The sequence below is a fragment of the Pantherophis guttatus genome, chromosome 2 (assembly GCF_059756535.1).
Source record: "Pantherophis guttatus breed Tessera chromosome 2, ASM5975653v1, whole genome shotgun sequence".
NCBI lineage: Eukaryota > Metazoa > Chordata > Lepidosauria > Squamata > Colubridae > Pantherophis > Pantherophis guttatus.
Genome location: NC_142064.1, coordinates 130,923,473 through 130,940,139, shown reverse-complemented (window position 1 = coordinate 130,940,139; position 16,667 = coordinate 130,923,473). Strand labels below are relative to the sequence as shown.

General features: G+C 43.8%; 1 protein-coding gene and 1 long non-coding RNA gene across 6 annotated transcripts in view; both read right to left on the bottom strand.

Annotated features, from left to right (window-relative positions):
• ZNF385A (zinc finger protein 385A) overlaps positions 1-16,461 on the bottom strand; it is a 175,235-nt gene extending 158,774 nt beyond the window's left edge. For 2 of the 5 annotated variants that reach the window (XM_087886740.1, XM_034419136.3), the window contains exon 1: positions 15,796-16,422. Coding sequence is in view for 2 of the 5 variants with exons in the window: in XM_087886739.1 (XP_087742865.1) it covers positions 15,796-15,805 (10 nt within the window). In the remaining 3 variants the exon portion in view is untranslated. Of the gene's footprint in view, positions 1-15,795 lie in introns of all 5 variants that reach the window. The other 3 variants (XM_087886739.1, XM_034419134.3, XM_034419135.3) reach the window with 3 other exon arrangements.
• LOC117666475 (uncharacterized) lies at positions 513-3,977 on the bottom strand. The gene is made up of 2 exons (XR_004591809.3): positions 3,801-3,977; positions 513-649 (listed from the first exon to the last, which is right to left on the bottom strand). It is a non-coding gene; the product is annotated as an uncharacterized LOC117666475 (long non-coding RNA).
• Positions 16,462-16,667: the final 206 nt, after the last annotated feature.

The window sequence follows — 16,667 nt, the reverse complement described above, 5'->3', positions numbered from 1 at the left end:
CAGTGAGATAAACCTACAGAATATCAAACCTTTATATCTAAACTAGGGTGGATAAAAATCAATGATTTTTTTTAAAAAATCAAAAAAATCAGATTTTTTTCATTTAAATCGGATTTTTTTTATTTTTATCGAATTTATTTTAATAAAAAACTTTTGGGGTAAAAATCTATCATAAGATAGTTTTCTATTTAAAATACATAAATAATTTAGTTTATTCGGCATGAAATGGAGCTTAGTTATGTAGCATGAGGCTGTATATTCTGCAACACTGGGACTATCGGTGAGTCAACAGTGGGTCAAAGGAGTAGCAGAGATGACAGTTGCTCTTTAAAAATTATGATTTAAATCGAGTTGATTTAAATCAAGCCTTTTTACTAGTGATTCAAATCATGATTTAAATTGTGATTTAAATCAACTCGATTTAAATCAAATCCACCCTGATTTAAACTAGAATACCTAACTGTAGTTCAGGCCACTTACTGTAGTGTAACAAAAACTCTGTTGTCTTATGCTTGCCTTCCACATATCTGTAACTTTTATTTTGTTTCTCTTACATAAACTGTATTAACATTTTCTTATTGCAGGTTGTTAAGAGATGTCATTGTCCAGAATTCTTTCTTAGCTTGTTCCTAGATCTCCAGATGTCAGCCTGGAAGATAAATGAAATTATCTCTATCGCATGTACAACACTGCACAACCACACAACATGTTTTTAAGAAGTCATGTAGAACACTTCACATGCCAACCAACCTCTGTCTGAAGAATTGGAAAGATCCTCCCAAGACTTTTAAAATCGGATAGGCAGGCTACCATAAGAGGAAATGAAGACAGGATAGGTAGCAGTGTGGATGGAAAGAAAAGAACTGAGAAATAAATCTAAGCATGTGGCTTTGATGACTGATGAAGCAATGGGATAGCAATGATAGTACACTCCCACAGAACAGTTTCCACAGATCAGCTTACATAACCAGAATGTGGTGAAAGGACGTTTCTCAAGCCATAATTTATATGAACGAAATGTTTCTGAAACCTGCTAAGAGATGCTCTCATGAAACATCGAATGATGTTTTTTTGAACACGAGATAAAATGATGAGGAGAAAACTATACCACTTTCAGGTTCAGCAAACAACTCAAAGCATGAAAAAGAGAAGCTCTTCTAAAATATCTCTCATCAATCTCGGCCTCTGCTCTACACTTCTTACTAGAAAGCAAAGGCCCATTGATCTAGCCAAGAAGGCTCTGAACCAGGCCCACTTCATTAAGAGAAGTCTGGCCAGAAACAGTAGCAGCAGCAGAGAATGGTGCCAAGAGGTTGGGAGAGCTGGAGGAAGCATAGAAAAATGGGAATTCAAATCCTCATCATGATAAAAAGCCTATTGTTGACTTTTGTCCAGCTTAACCCAGCAGTTTTGAAGATAAAATAAGGAAGGAAAAGCATGTATGTCATGTTCAGGTTCTCACAGGAAAAGTCAGATTATCAGTGAAATAAATTAATATGCACTGCTTTTAATCTGCATACAGACCGGAGGTTGAACAACTAGCCTCGTGGTGCGACCGGAACAATCTGGAACTGAACACACTCAAAACCGTAGAAATGGTGGTAGATTTTAGGAGAAACCCTCCCATACTACCACCTCTTGCAATACTAGACAACACAGTATCAACAGTAGAGAGCTTCAAATTTCTAGGTTCTATCATATCTCAAGACCTAAAATGAACACCTAGCATCAAAAACATCATCAAAAAAGCACAACAAAGAATGTTCTTTCTGCGCCAACTCAGGAAGCTCAAACTGCCCAAGAAGCTGCTGATAAAGTTCTATAGAGGAACTATTGAGTCTGTCATCTGCACTTCTATAACTGTCTGGTTTGGTTCTGCAACCCAACAAGACAAACACAGACTTTAGAGGATAATCAGAACTGCAGAAAAAGCAATTACTACCAACCTGCCTTCCACTGAGGACCTGTATACTGCATGAGTCAAAAAGAGGGCTGTGAAAATATTTACAGACCCCTCAAATCCTGGACATAAATTGTTTCAACTCCTACCCTCAAAACGACGCTATAGAGCACTGCATACCAGAACAACTAGACACAAGAACAGTTCTCCCCCAAAAGCCATCACTCTGCTAAACAAGTAATTCCCTCAACACTGTCAAACTATTCACTAAGTCTGCATTACTATTACTATTAATCTTCTCATCATTCCTACCACCCATCTCCTCCCACTTATGACTGTATGACTGAAACTTGTTGCTGTATCCTTACGATTTATATTGATTGTTTCCTAGTATGATTTGATTGCTTATTTGTACCCTATGACTATCATTAAGTGTTGTACCTTATGATTCTTAATGAATGTATCTTGTCTTTTTATGTACACTGAGAGCATATGCACCAAAGACAAATTCCTTGTGTGTCCAATCACACTTGGCCAATAAAGAATTCTAATCTAATCTAATTCTAACCTTCACCTTTTTAACTTTCCAATTTAGTGCACCGTCTCTCTTCCAGCGCACATTTAATCTCCAAAGATCATCAGAGAAAACTATTGTGACAAAGAGAATGGCTCTTCTCTCTAATATGCTCAAGAAAATCAGCTAATATGCTTCAAGGAATTAAAATTAGGGAGGATTCAACAAAGGGAGGCCTCCATTACTTATCTCAAAGAGCAGAATCCCAAAGAGAAAGAAACCACTAAAGGTGTACCTCAGCTTTGACTGAGCAAATCATTTACCTCAAGGCCAATTAGGTACATAATTCAACTAACTTTGACACACTGTTTAAAGATATACCACCACTCCATTTTCTCCTCACCCTATAAAAATAGAATGATAAGAAAGGAGTCCAGGATGACACTATATGGGACCAAGTCCAAGTTGCAAAAAAACCCCAAAACAAACAAGCATTCTGATTTAATAACACAGTGAATACAATAATCAGAGTGTAACATCAGTACAATGTGGGGAGAATATTTAGGTAGATATTGTTGAAGAATAACATTTTAATTTGTAATGTGTAGGATCATCCATTTCGTGAAGAAGCCACGAAAACATCAGGAATAATGAATAGTTATGTTCAGTTCTTACCTCTATATTTGTTCAAAAGGGAAGTGGATTCTATACAGAGAAGTGCAGAGACTTATCTGCTGTTCGATAATGAAGACAATAAAGGCTCTGAAGATGGACAATATATCTTTCCCTTTTCACTACAAGGCCATAAGTCACCACAGACACTGAGCGATACCCAGACCAAAAGTCAGTGACTCTTTGATCCACAAAGTTACCATTGATTATTTTCATTTTATGTGCAGGGTCTAAAGAATCAAAAACTAGAATTTGTTAACCAACAAATCTTTGAGATGAAGATAAATCAAGACTTTCCGGGCTATTATTTCTCCCAAACTAAAAGATGCCAATAATTATTTAAAGATGCCACATGGAATCACTATTTTGAACAGAAAGATGCTGGTCTTCTTCCTTGTAAATACAGAAAATATTCCCCAAATACTGAGGATTGAGTGCCAAGCTACTGCAACCAGACTAATTGTCTAAACAGCATCTTGGCAGAGCCAGCCCAACAACTCAAGGTCACAAAGGAAGTCAAAGGTGGACATGGGTACCAGTGCTTGGAAGATCTGCTCTCCTATTTTACAAGTGAAAAAAATAGTGCATTGTATCTTGCTATCTCTGGAGGAACATTAAATTTACTGCAGTTAAAAATCTGGGCAATTGATACAAACTAACCCACAAATGAGATGCTGCTCAGGAGATAAAAATAGCCACTAAAGCTGTGTCTACCTGGTTACATAAAAGCGGCAAAAGCTGTCTGGATGCCTGACTCAGCCTGTGACAGAAAAGGCCTTAAGAAGGAGCAGGTATTGCTCTAGCTGGGATCCTCCATTCAGAGGGATAGTTTGGAGCACCCTGTAAATAGAAGAACGATCAGGGATTATCATCAGCAAATAAAAAACTTACACAAGACCTTAGACCCTACGATGTACCCGTTTGCAAAATTGGTATTTTCAAGAAAGATCACGAAATAGATGCCTAATCAAAAATCATTATCTGTGTATTACAGATCCAACTAGAATTACGCTCACTGGGTGGCAGATAATTTCCCATTATATTCTTGAGTCAATGACATAGTTGTACCTTCACAGGTATTTTCCCATTTTAAGTTCCCTAGTTTTCTTTTTAAAAACCTTTTCATATCATTTGACAACATGTGCACACTTATTATCTTAAAGATATAGAACATTTTCTGCACATGATTATCCATTTTGTTGTAGAAGAGCCCAGTCTGGCATCTTGATACCACCTTCGCACGTCAAATTACAAACATTGAAGGAGATTTAGTAGCAGCATTTTTACTAAAGGTAAACAGATTTTCAGGTGGAGTTTGATTCCACATGTTGCAGAACTGATTTCTCTTTGGGATGATTTTTCAACTTTCCAGCCTAGTCAATAGCTCTGGAATTGCCTATCTAAATATTATCCGGAACTGACACAGCTTAATTTCTGAACTCAGTCAAAGAGCTCTAAATGCTGCCATGTGCTTTTTTTAAAAAAATGAAAATAGCTAGATTCTCCAGTAAGTTCTAGATTTCTTTAATTGTTGTGGCTTCATTTTTCAGAATTCTGGGAATTGTCGTTTTTCTGAGTTTCAGGGTTATATTTGAGAAATTCCTTCCATTGGAAATCAAGTAAATCAAACAATCCAAACTACTAGGTTAGCTCTGTCATATCAGGGTCTCCAGATGTTGAAGTCAAATTGCTTCCCTACAGTTGTCTTTTATGAGAAACATCCCTCAAAGAGAAGTAGGACTTACTGTGGCATTTTGGCACTTTCTGAGTTTGATTGTTTGCTTGCAGACATTTCATTACCCAACTAGGTAATATCATCAGTGCAAGTAAGTATGGGGCATGTTCCCTGTTTATATATAGTAGTACCATATTTTCCGGTGTATAAGATGACTTTTTAACCCAGGAAAATCATCTCAAAAGTCGGGGGTCGTCTTATACGCTGGGTACCCGAATCTGAGTTGCTGGCGCAGACCGATGACACTTTGGGAGCGCCGGCAACATTGAGGGGAAGCTGTACTCCAAATTAGTTCCAACCTACAAGAGGTGCCAGGCAGTGCGCGGCCCACGAGAAAGGAACGCGTCCCCACTCTACCCCAGAAATTCAGGTCACCTTCCTTTCTTTCCCAGCAGTCCACGGTGAAAGCGGCGCCGCGGTCGACCTGGGCCAGCGCCTTGCACACCTGGCTCTGCGTCTCCATTATGAGAAGCTCCATACGACTTCACATGTCTCCGCCCCCGTCGCGCAGCTCTCGCAATCCGCTCACCGGAGGAGCCATGAAGTGTTCGCACCGCCTTGCCAGATCTTCCTCATCCTCCTTTCCCCATGGCTTTTCCGGTTGTAATTGCTGCTGCTGCCGCCGCCGAGGCTGCTCCTTCATCTCCGCCCGCCGCACCAGACCCAGCCCAGCCAGCACCGCCGTGGCTCCCGCAGTCCAAGCGGATCGGCACCCGGGCTCGCAGGCGAAGGGTGGGAGTGCGCAGCGCACTTTCCTGGCTTGGCGCCGATCCGGAGGACTGCAGAAGGAACTGGGCACTGGCTGTCATGTCTTTTCTGCTGTGCGGGATTCGGCACCTGGGCTCCTGGGGTTTAAGCCTCCGGGTCGGCCCGCGCTGCTCCAGGATGTTCGCTTCGGGCTCCTTGGAATCGCTGCCGGGCGGTTCTTCCCGTTGGGGCGATGGTGGGTGGCAGCGATCGGCGTTGCTTGGACTGCGGGAGCCATGGCGACTCCTTCCCCACGAGGTATTGCTCTGCATTTCACCACCTCTTCCAGGCTCGCAGCCACCCACCATCGCCCCAACGGGAAGAACCGCCCGGCAGCAATTCCAAGGAGCCCGAAGTGAACATCCTGGAGCAGCGCGGGCCAGCCCAGAGGCTTAAACCCCGGGAACCCAGGTGCCGAATCCCGCACAGCAGAAAAGACATGACAGCCGGTGCCCAGTTCCTTCTGCAGCCGTCCGGATCAGCGCCAAGCCAGGAAAGTGCGCTGCGCACTCCCACCCTTCGCCTGCGAGCCCGGGTGCCGATCCGCTTGGACTGCGGGAGCCACGGTGGTGCTGGCCGGGCTGGGTCTGGTGCAGCGGGCGGAGATGAAGGAGCAGCCTCGGCGGTGGCAGCAGCAGCAGCAATTACAACCGGAAAAGCCATGGCAAAAGGAGGATGAGGAAGATCTGGCAAGGCGGTGCGAGCACTTCATGGCTCCTCCGGTGAGCAGATTGCGAGAACTGCGCGACTGGGGCGGAGACATGTGAAGTCGCATGGAGCTTCTCATAATGGAGACGCAGAGCCAGGTGTGCAAGGTGCTGGCCCAAGTCGACCACAGTGCCGCTTTCACCGTGGACCTCCTTGGAATCGCCTTGGAATGCTGGAACCAGCTGGTTGCTGCGCGGAGCTTCCCCCAGGCATCCAGGGAGATATTACCGACGCTCTGACTTCCCCAGACCGGTGGAGCTCGCCATCAGTGGGGGTCAGCTGGGGAAGTCAGAGCGTCGGTAATACCCCCCTAGATGCCTGGGAGAAGCTCTGCTCAGCAGCCAGCTGGTTCCAGCATTCAGCAGCATGCAGCCTTGACTAGATCGGCACAGCTTTCTGTCAATGTTGTCGGCGCTTCCGTAGCGTCATCGGTCAGTGCCAGCAACTCAGATTCATGAAGCTGTGCGGATCTCGACAAGGCTGAATGGGTGAAGGAAAAAAACCTGGTACAAAATAGCCCTCTTGCCACTACACGTAGCGTAGCCCATTACCTTTCTCTACAGTACAGCAACAATACATACAGTACAGCAACAGTACATACAGTATAGTATACAAATATAACAGTCAAGACCCCAACATGGCTCCACCAGCAAGAAGAAAGAAATATGAAGCCAGTTTTAAACTTAAAGTTGTAAACTTTGCCATGGAACATAATAACTGTGCTGCTGCAAGACAATATGGAGTAACAGAAAAGATGGTTCGGGACTGGAAAGCAAATGTAAAAGCGTTAAAGAGTATGCCAAGGGGTAAGTGTGCATTAAGAAGAGGCACCCCACATTGGCCAGAACTCGAAAAACATGTAGCAGACATGGTGAATGAGCATCGCCAAAACGGTTATGTAGTGACACGAAATAAAATACGTTTGTTTGCACTTCAGTGGGCCAAATCTAACCCAGATCACAGCAACAGATTTAAGGCCACTGTATCCTGGTGTACTAGATTCTTGGAAAGGCATAAGCATTTGAATTAAAATTACCATATTGAAATCAAATCTGATGTTTTTTAATTTTTATTTGGTGTGCGTTGGAAGAGGGGTAGTCTTATACGGCGAGTATAGCCCAAACCCTATATTTTAACAGGAAAAGTAGGTGGTCGTCTTATACCCCCAGTCGTCTTATACGCCGGAAAATACGGTAGTTTGCCCTACTAGTGTTGCTGGGGATGTGGTTTTCCTCCCCTTGGTACTTCCTTAATTAAGGTGTTGTTTTCTACTTATTTGTCTGATGATTAATCCCTGCTTATCTGAGTGTTGGCTTCTGCAGAGGATGTGTCTTTTGGTTTCCTTCTTTGCTTTGCTTTGCTTTTCATTTCATTTTTCTTTTCATTCATTTCTTGTCATTCCATGTCATTTTTGAATGGTGTGTGAATGTGGTTTATTTTTATATGCCTATTGAAGGCTGAATTGCCTGAATGCCAAACTTCCAGGAATTCCCTGCCATTTTTGGGTTTAAGTTTGCTCTAGGATGCTCATAGTTTCACTGTTGAAACTATGGTTTCAAACTCTGTCTATATATTGTGAAATTAAGGACTGGCTAGAAGAAAAACACACATAAACCCTACGAAGAAATAAGAAAATTGATACTGTACCTTTACAGGGAGGATACATAAGATATGGGTGTGGTTTCAAACTCTGTCCATATGTTGTGAAATTAAGGACTGGCTAGAAGAAAAACACACATAAACCCTACGAAGAAGTAAGAAAATTGATACTGTACCTTTACAGGGAGGATACATAAGATATGGGTGTGGCCTACTGATGACAGCTAACGAGCTAGAAATGGATCTATTTAGGTCTCCCACCTAGCAGTTAGAGCTTGCTAGGTGTCAGAAAGAAAAAAGCCCAGAACCGAGTAGATGAGATTCTACTGAGCTGGAGCTACAAAAAAACCTTGGCTACGTAGGGAAAACCTGGCTAGAAGAAAAACATATATATATATATATATATATATATATATATATATATATATATATATATATATATATATATATATATATATATATATATTTGTTTTCTGAGGTTTTCGCGGGTGTTTGTATGTAGGTCTTTGGTTATTCGGGTTTTCTCCCGCGTAAAATTGGAGGTGTCTTGGCAACGTTTCGACGAAGTCTCATTCGTCATCTTCAGGCTGGTGTTCACGGCTTCGTGCTTCTAGGAGCAATGTATGTATATATATATATATATATATATATATATATATATATATATACACACACACACATATATACACATATATACACATATCTATATCTATCTATCTATCTATCTATCTATCTATCTATCTATCTATCTATCTATCTATTGATGATTCCTGATTTTTCTTCTTGGACTACTGAGCCTTGGATGTTTTGATTTGTATGCCACAGTGATGCTATGTAATTGCAATAGTAAAATAGATAAACCACATTTACACTCCCTTCAAAACATCTTATTCAGTGTAAGGATAACTGGCAAAGCAAATAGAGAAGATCCAAATTTCACTTAAGGAATTAGGTCAACAAACATTGATAAAATAGATTGTCCAGGAATGTTGGAGATCAAGATTTCAAAGTTTCCTTCCCAGTGTCAGATGCTGCTTGTGGGTGGACAATTAAGGCAACATCATTTTAACACAAAATCCACTCCTCTTCATACAGTAGGTAAGAGAAATACATCTATGCAGTCTCAATATTCTGTCCCCACTACCCCAAAGAAGGAGCACATAAAAGAAAAACTTTTAACTTTAGTTAGTATAGGAATAGCTCTGGGAAGCTCTTCACATGGATTTTTTAAATGTAATTTTTAAACAAGAGACCGAATCCAACTCATCCAACTGATCCATTTTCTTGATGTAGTTGTTAAGAAAAGGAAAGCTCCGAACTGCATAGGATTCTGCTTCAGATAAAGGAATTCTACAAAATCCCTAAACCTGCTACCCTGCTAACATACCATAACCACAATCGGAGATTTACTCAGAAACGTCCGGGATCCAAATTGGCTTCTTGTGGTGTGTCGATGACAAGTAACATGGGAACCTAATTCATTTAACAAACGTGGATGAAGCCTTACAGTAATTGGGGAGGCAATTTTAAGCAACGTAACTCATAGTGCAAATAGTGCTGATTAGTAAGGGGAAAGGAATGGCGGGATATCAAACTTTCCATTTTACAGGTGGGAACCTACAGAACAATGATCTCTCTCTCCCTCTCCCTCCCTCCCTCCCTCTCTCTCTCTCTCTCTCTCTCTCTGTCTCTCTCTGTCTCTCTCTCTCACACACACACACATTGGCTCCCTCACTACATCACCATTTGAAAAAAGGAGGTGAAGAATCAGCCGCCTCAGCAGTGAACTCAGCAGTTGGGGATTTCCACCATTGATGCCTCTGACCCTTCCATCCACTCCGTTCTCAGCCGGTCTTAACTGCCCCCCAAGGAGTTGCTGCAGCCAAGGCCAGAGATAGCTGTGGCTTTGCTGCCACTCCACTCATCATGCCAGGCATTTCTCAGCAAAACAATCAATGGCACTCAGTAAACCCACATTCAATCGTCAGCACTCTTATATAACATACCCTGCATTTGCTGCTTAGCTTTGAAACAACTGGGGGGGGGGGGGAGAGAGAGAGAGAGAGAGAGAGAGAGAGAGAGAGAGAGAGAGAGAGAGAGAGAGAGAGAGAGAGAAGGAAGAGAGACGCACTGAAAAAGCAACACCGAATGCTTTGGTCCTTACAAACTTTCAGGGAAACTTTCCTAAATTTTGCTGTGAGAAGACTGAAAGGAACAAAAAACGTTCTCTGGGAATGAACACACACACATTACACACAGAGAGACACACGGAGACACACACCGCTTGCTGTGCTATTGCACTCCATTATTTCTGCTGTCTTTTGATATTCCTCTCAATCTGCAGGGGTACCTTCCACATTGACAGATCTTCTACTTCCTTCCCTCTGAGGGGAATCTCCCAGGCTCCCCCCCCACACCTCCCTCACCCCCCCTCCCCAGCCTCCAGCCCCTCTTCTCTCTCTCCCTGCACTGGGTGCTGCATGTTTCTCTACAACTGCAAGGAACAGAGCTTTTTGAAAGATCAACCGGAAAACGACAGGCCTTAATAATGAAATGAGGCAGGAGATGCTGCTGTATCGAAGATAATCCCTGGAAAATAAAGCATCAACAAGGGAAAGATGCATTCAGTGATCCAAAGCCAGCCTGACCACACATCACTGCCCCTCAATATGTTTAGAACTGAAACCTTTTTAATATGTGTTTTTTAAAACATATCCTACACTTTTTCACACGCACCTACTCATGCTTGGGTAAGCAGTATATTCTTGGCTCTTTAAGCCCCTGTTAAGGAAAAGTTCCTTTCTTTCACCAAATGGCAGTCAATCTCTCTCTCTCTCTCTCTCTCTCTCTCTCTCTCTCTCTCTCTCTCTCTCTCTCTCTCTCTCTCTCCCTCCCTCCCTCTCCCTCCCACCCTCCCTCCCTCCCCCTCCCTCTCCCTCTCCCTCTGTTTCTCTCACATTCATATACACACAAACACAAAAATCCCAATTTTTCACTTCCAAGTTTTCTGCAAGGTAGGTTTCGGAACCATTTGCCTTGTATATAAATCCCCCATAATCTTGCCCCATATTTTTCTTCTGATAAAGGCTCCTTGGAGATCAGAAGTACAGCTCCTGGACTTGAGATGAAATGAAGCAAATTGACACAGAATGTGCTATATTTAATTCACAACAACAGCCAAGGGCAGTCCAAGGAGCCTGACTCTTCCCTTTTCTTCCTCCAGGCCAGTGCCTGTGATATGTTGGACCTGCAACTCTACCAGGGGTGAAATCTAAAATTTGTTACTACCCGTTCTATGGGTGTGGCTTGGGGGGGGGGTAATGTGACTGGGTAGGCGTGGCCAATTTTTTTTTTTTTTTTTTTTACTTTTAAAACCATTTTTTCTGCAACCTCTTCGGCTAAGAGGTTGTAAAATAATGCTTTCAAAAGGCTCTGACGATCCCAGCCTCTGCTGATCAGGGAACTCAGCTGGGATCGTCAGAGCATTTAAAAGAAAAAAAGGGTTTTTTTTCTTTTAAATGCCTTTGACGAGCCGCGCGATCATCAGAGGCTTTTTTTTTTACTTTTAAAAGCATTTTTTTGGCCGAAGTTGTAGAAAAAATGCTTTTAAAAGTAAAAAAAATGCCTCTGATGATTGTGCAGCTCAGCTGGGCATGGGGGGGGGGGATTTTTGCTACCGGTTCTCCGAACCACCCGCCTCCATCGCTACCAGATCGGGCGATCCGGTCCGAACCGGGAGCATTTCACCCCTGAACTCTACCCTGAAGAATTCTGTACATCAGTTCCATGGCACCCTTTTCCCCACTACCACCTGAGGAAAGAGATAAGATAAATGCCAAGAAGAAAAATAACCAAGGCCTTTAGAAGAAGAAGAAGGAGAAGGAGAAGGAGAAGGAGAAGGAGAAGGAGAAGGAGAAGGAGAAGGAGAAGAAGAAGAAGAAGAAGAAGAAGAAGAAGAAGAAGAAGAAGAAGAAGAAGAAGAAGAAGAAGAAGAAGAAGAAACAGTGATTCCAAGCAGAAGACAACACAGTCTGAAAACATTCAGCTGTGGGCATTATTGACAACAACCACTCAGCCATGCTCAAGGCAGAACAAATCAGATTTGGCTGAGAAATCAGGCAGGGGAACTAAAGTGCAAGCAATGCCCAGTCCAGTTCCTGCTGCCAGCTTTAGCAAGAAGGACCAAATTCGGTTGGCGCACGGATGGTCTGGTACGGTGTATCTTGGAAGGCATTCAATAGTCCAACAGGAGGGAGAGAATAAGGAGAGGAGTGTAACTCTCTATGAAATAAGACTTCTCAAAAGAAATGGATATTAAATTATTTGAGGGGAAAGGTAACAGGATGGATTGGTTTTAACCTAAACTGTTCATAAGTGCATTTGATAAACTATTTTGGTTGTTCCACTGTGTAGGAAGATTTGCTGTACAGTAATTCCCTTGTTCCGTACCCCAACATGGCTCATAAAATTATACCACATTTGCAAAGTACATTCTCCCAGATCCCATTATTACCAAATTGTTCAGTGACTTCTTACTTGGTTTACCAAGTCCACATAATTCTTACTGCTCGCATTACCACCAGCCGCACCACTCTCTCTGGTTCAGAGAAAGCATATAATTAAACTCCCATAGCTGGACACCCTCTTTGCCCTATGTTCAACTTCACAGGGTTACTTTCCTTGGCTCCAATCCGTGTTTTGTAACTGTGCTTGCATGGATCTTCCCTGGAATGTCATTACTGAAAACTGTCATCCCTTAAAATACTGTGTTGCAAATCCCTTCTTATTTATTAGTCATTTCTAAAGCAATATGACTCATTTTCATATCCATCCAGTTCATGATTTTCCCCCCCATTTTACAAATGCAAGCATAATGCTGGTTGGTTGTTGCCCATTTTGTCCGATGAATACATGACAATACACAAATTGTGAATATAAGTAGACAAGCTTTCAACACATTAAGCAAACTGGAAACCTCATTTTAATGTCTCAACTAGACCATGGCATGGTTTGTGTACTCAAAAGAAATAACTACGTCACATCCAGTACAGCATCACAAAGGGATTAACCCATGGCTCACATGGCAATCTTGATGCTTCCCATCCCAATTCTAAGACGGGAACTAACTTGGGAAACATCAGGATTTCTGGCCCAGTTCCATGTCTCTGACACACAAACTGCTATGCAGCTTGAAACCCAACACTAGATCAGAGAGAGAGAAATGGATAAAGAAAGGCGTATTGCAAAGAGAAACTGGAAAAGCACGGAGATTTAGATAGACGGCAGATTTAGAATGAGGCAAGGAAGCCTAAGGGAGGAAGAGGCAAAATAAAGAGGGATGTGAGCAGTGATTAGAGGCAATGAGAGCTTTCTCTACAGAAAGGGTGTGTGACCCTTTTTCTTTCCACTCTGGAGCTGTGGTTCCCTTTCTTGTTTAGCAAAATGGGGATAACACTCTGGTTAAGGCAGAGCCTGACATCCTCAAATGTCAATGCTAGGCCTATAGACAGGGAGGAGGCAAAATGAATAGCCACTGTAATCAAGAAGTCAGGCAGGATTAGCAGACAATCCCTAGGATTCAGTGGCAGAGATCACAGATCAGAATTGCTTCCCTCCCTGGGCCATTCTTGGATGAGGCTTAGGTATCCAAGAAAGAGGAAGCGGTGGCAACCAGATCTGCAAGGGATGGGGGTGAGAGAGAAACACAACATGTTATTTTGACAGAGGGATACAGTGTCAAAGATTGGGGGGACAATAGGGAGGGAAGAAATGTCCGCATGACTAGGACTGATTATCCTGAGCAGAATCTGGCCCTAGGCAAAGCACACAGCTGGTTAAAGAGATTGCAGAAGACAATCTGAAGCGTGTGGATTTGTTTGCAAGGTCAAAATAGGCTTCTACAAAACTGGATAAGGAATTTGCAAATTGAGAAATAGATGAGAAAAGTATGACATCAAAAGAACATGAGCTTGGGATGCTGGAAGTATTTCTGCTTATGACCCTTTTGTTTTTGTTGCTGTTTTTTGCCTAAGTTCTTCTTTGTGTGATCTGACTCCAGACCGACAGCTTTAGGTATTTTGTCCCGTTCCCCACCCACCCACCCCCCGGCCACCCATCAAACGCGGAGCAACACAAAAGCAGTACTTTTAGTGGTGGAAGAACTGACCAGGATAGTGTGTCCTCATTTTCATTTCCATCCTCTGTTATTTTGAGACTTCCTCTCCTAGGTTTATCCCCCTAGGCAACAGAGATCAGAAAGCTCTCAATTATGTCTCCTGGAATGCAGGGAGATATGAGAAAAGAACAAGCTTTTTCTATGTACCTCCATCCAAGCTGTGCATTTTTCTATCCCCCTCCTCACCCCAAACTAGGCATACTCATAGTTGAGACATGCAGCCAGTTTATTCAAAAGCTGGGCCAGCCCCATAATTCAGATCTGTGGGGACATTTCCTGTGACTAAGTACTCCCCAAAAAGAGTGCTGTTCACATACTGTAAACATGGCATTTTAAAAATTTTTGCTATAAATTGAGTAATTCAGAATCACCACCGGAATCTAAGTCAACTCTCACTAGAATCCAACTTTTATCCCTAACAGGCACTACATGGAGAGAAGACTTCAACCTTTCTCCAACACCATGAATGGAAAGTGCCCAATAGTGTATAGTGGGTCAAAAATAAGAAGGGGGGAAATGACCCATGATCGGTACCCTTGAACCAGCATTCAACTTGAACCCTTGTTTTGCCCCTTCTAACTAACTCAAAATAATTCTACTGAAGTGTGTAAAGAGAATTATAAGACAGTGTCCCAATCAACATCACTGACAATTCCAATTAATGGGCAGCTTCATAATCTCCCCCCTCCCCTCACCAAACAGGGAGAGAAAGTCTCTGAAGGTGGGGAAAGAGAAAAAGGAGGAGCATCTGGCTGCATATGGGAGCAACCTCCCTCTCCATACACAGAGATCTAGGTCAACACCGATGCTTCAAGCGTCAGTTTATCAAACAGTTTATCAGAATAAGGGATTCATCCAGTCAATCAGTCAGCTGCTCTCACTCTCTCTTTCTCTCTATCTCCCCCCCTCCTCTCTCCCCCTCCACATCTCCTGCCTGGCAACCAGCTCTCCTCTCACCCAACAACCCTTGAGTAAAGGGGGACAACGACGACTTATTCCATAGCCAGGCAATGCTTAACAGAGTTCACAAATCGATGGGAGAATCTGGAGGTACTGTTTTCAGGGATGCACAAAGAACGATGATGATCCATGTCTCGAGTTTTTATTATGCCCCCCCCCCAGTGGTCCCGCACAGCCATTCTCTCCTGCTGGGATGTCCTCCTCACTGCATTGTAAAGCTCTCTCTCCCTCACAGTTCAAATCTCATTTCTCTCCACCTCATCCTTCCCTCGCTGCTGCTGTTCAGAACAGTTCAATAACTTCCACCTTGTGACGCAGACCCTCTGAGCCCTGTTTAAAGAGGAGAGGGGGGCAATGCAATGCCATCAGGTTGTGGGCTTCTTTGGAATTCCGATGCCTTAAAACTGCATAGACATGGGAGAGGGAATATAAGCAGAGATAGTGCCCTTCACTTACCACCTTTTTTTTTTTTTTTTTTTTTGACAAGCACAACCGGCTTTCCGACAGCCATCCCTTCCCATCTGAAAAAGAGGTGGCAGGCTATCCTGGTTAAGGCGAGCAGGGGAGATTTTGCTATACTTCAGAGGGCTTGAGGAAAGGGAAAGGTAGAGGATCCATACTGGGTTATAAGGAACAGCACGACAGGAGAGCATACGGGCAAAAACAAGTGAAGCGAGAAGGAAAACGGGGAAAGGAATAAGCTACCTAAAAGAGGACGAGGGGAAGAGCTGCGAGGTGCAAAGATGGGGGGGTAAACTCAGAAGCCCGGAGAAGCCGCCACTCACCTAGGATCATGCCTGTTCAGCTTTCGCTGCGGAGCAGCACCTTGCGTCTGGTCTGGCCGCGGCGCAGCAGGGATGGCAGCTGCCTAGGCAGAGGATCAGCAGCTGCTGCTGCCTCCGCCGCCGCCTCTTCCTCCGCCTCCCCCGTGTCCGCTGCGGCGGCGGCGGCGGTGCTAGGAACGGGCCAGACTACACAGCAGCAGCGGCGGTGGCAGCAGAGATGCAGGGCCCCCCGGAACAGCAGGGCTGGCGGCGGAGAGAGCCGGAGTAAAAGGAGGCATCGCCAAAAAAATGTCAGCGCAGCGGAGCACAAGCTTTCGCTCTACCACCCCCGGGCAAGGCGGCTCGCGCACACCCTCCCTGCTTCGCGATTGGTCGCAGCCCCAATTCGGGCGCCCAATGAAGAGGGACCAAAGACAACTCGGTTCCCCAAAAAAAAAGGAAAGGAAAGAAAGAAAAGAAAAAAAAACACCACCTCCAATAGAAGGGGGCTTTTTTTTTTTTTTTTACTTACCCATCCGCCTCCCCCCCGCCCCCGTTGGCGAACGCTCTCCGCAGTGGCAGCCAAGCAGGTAAAAAAACGCACCTTCGGCGCGTCCAGAACGTCGCCGCTCGCGGCTGAGGCGCGCGTGCTCGAGAAGCGCGCAAACGCCCGCCGGCTGAAAGATCGAATCCGGGCGGGTTCCCAACCTGGCGGGATTATGGCACAAAAAAAAAAAAGGGGGGGGGAGGAACGGCCCGTCGAATGCTACAAAACGTGTAGACGCAAGACCGGCTTTCGGTCTTCCCAATTAAGTTTGTGGTAGCAGTTCAGGCTTGTCGAATGGAATAGAATAATAACTTCACCATGTATATAATTTGTATATATTCATGAA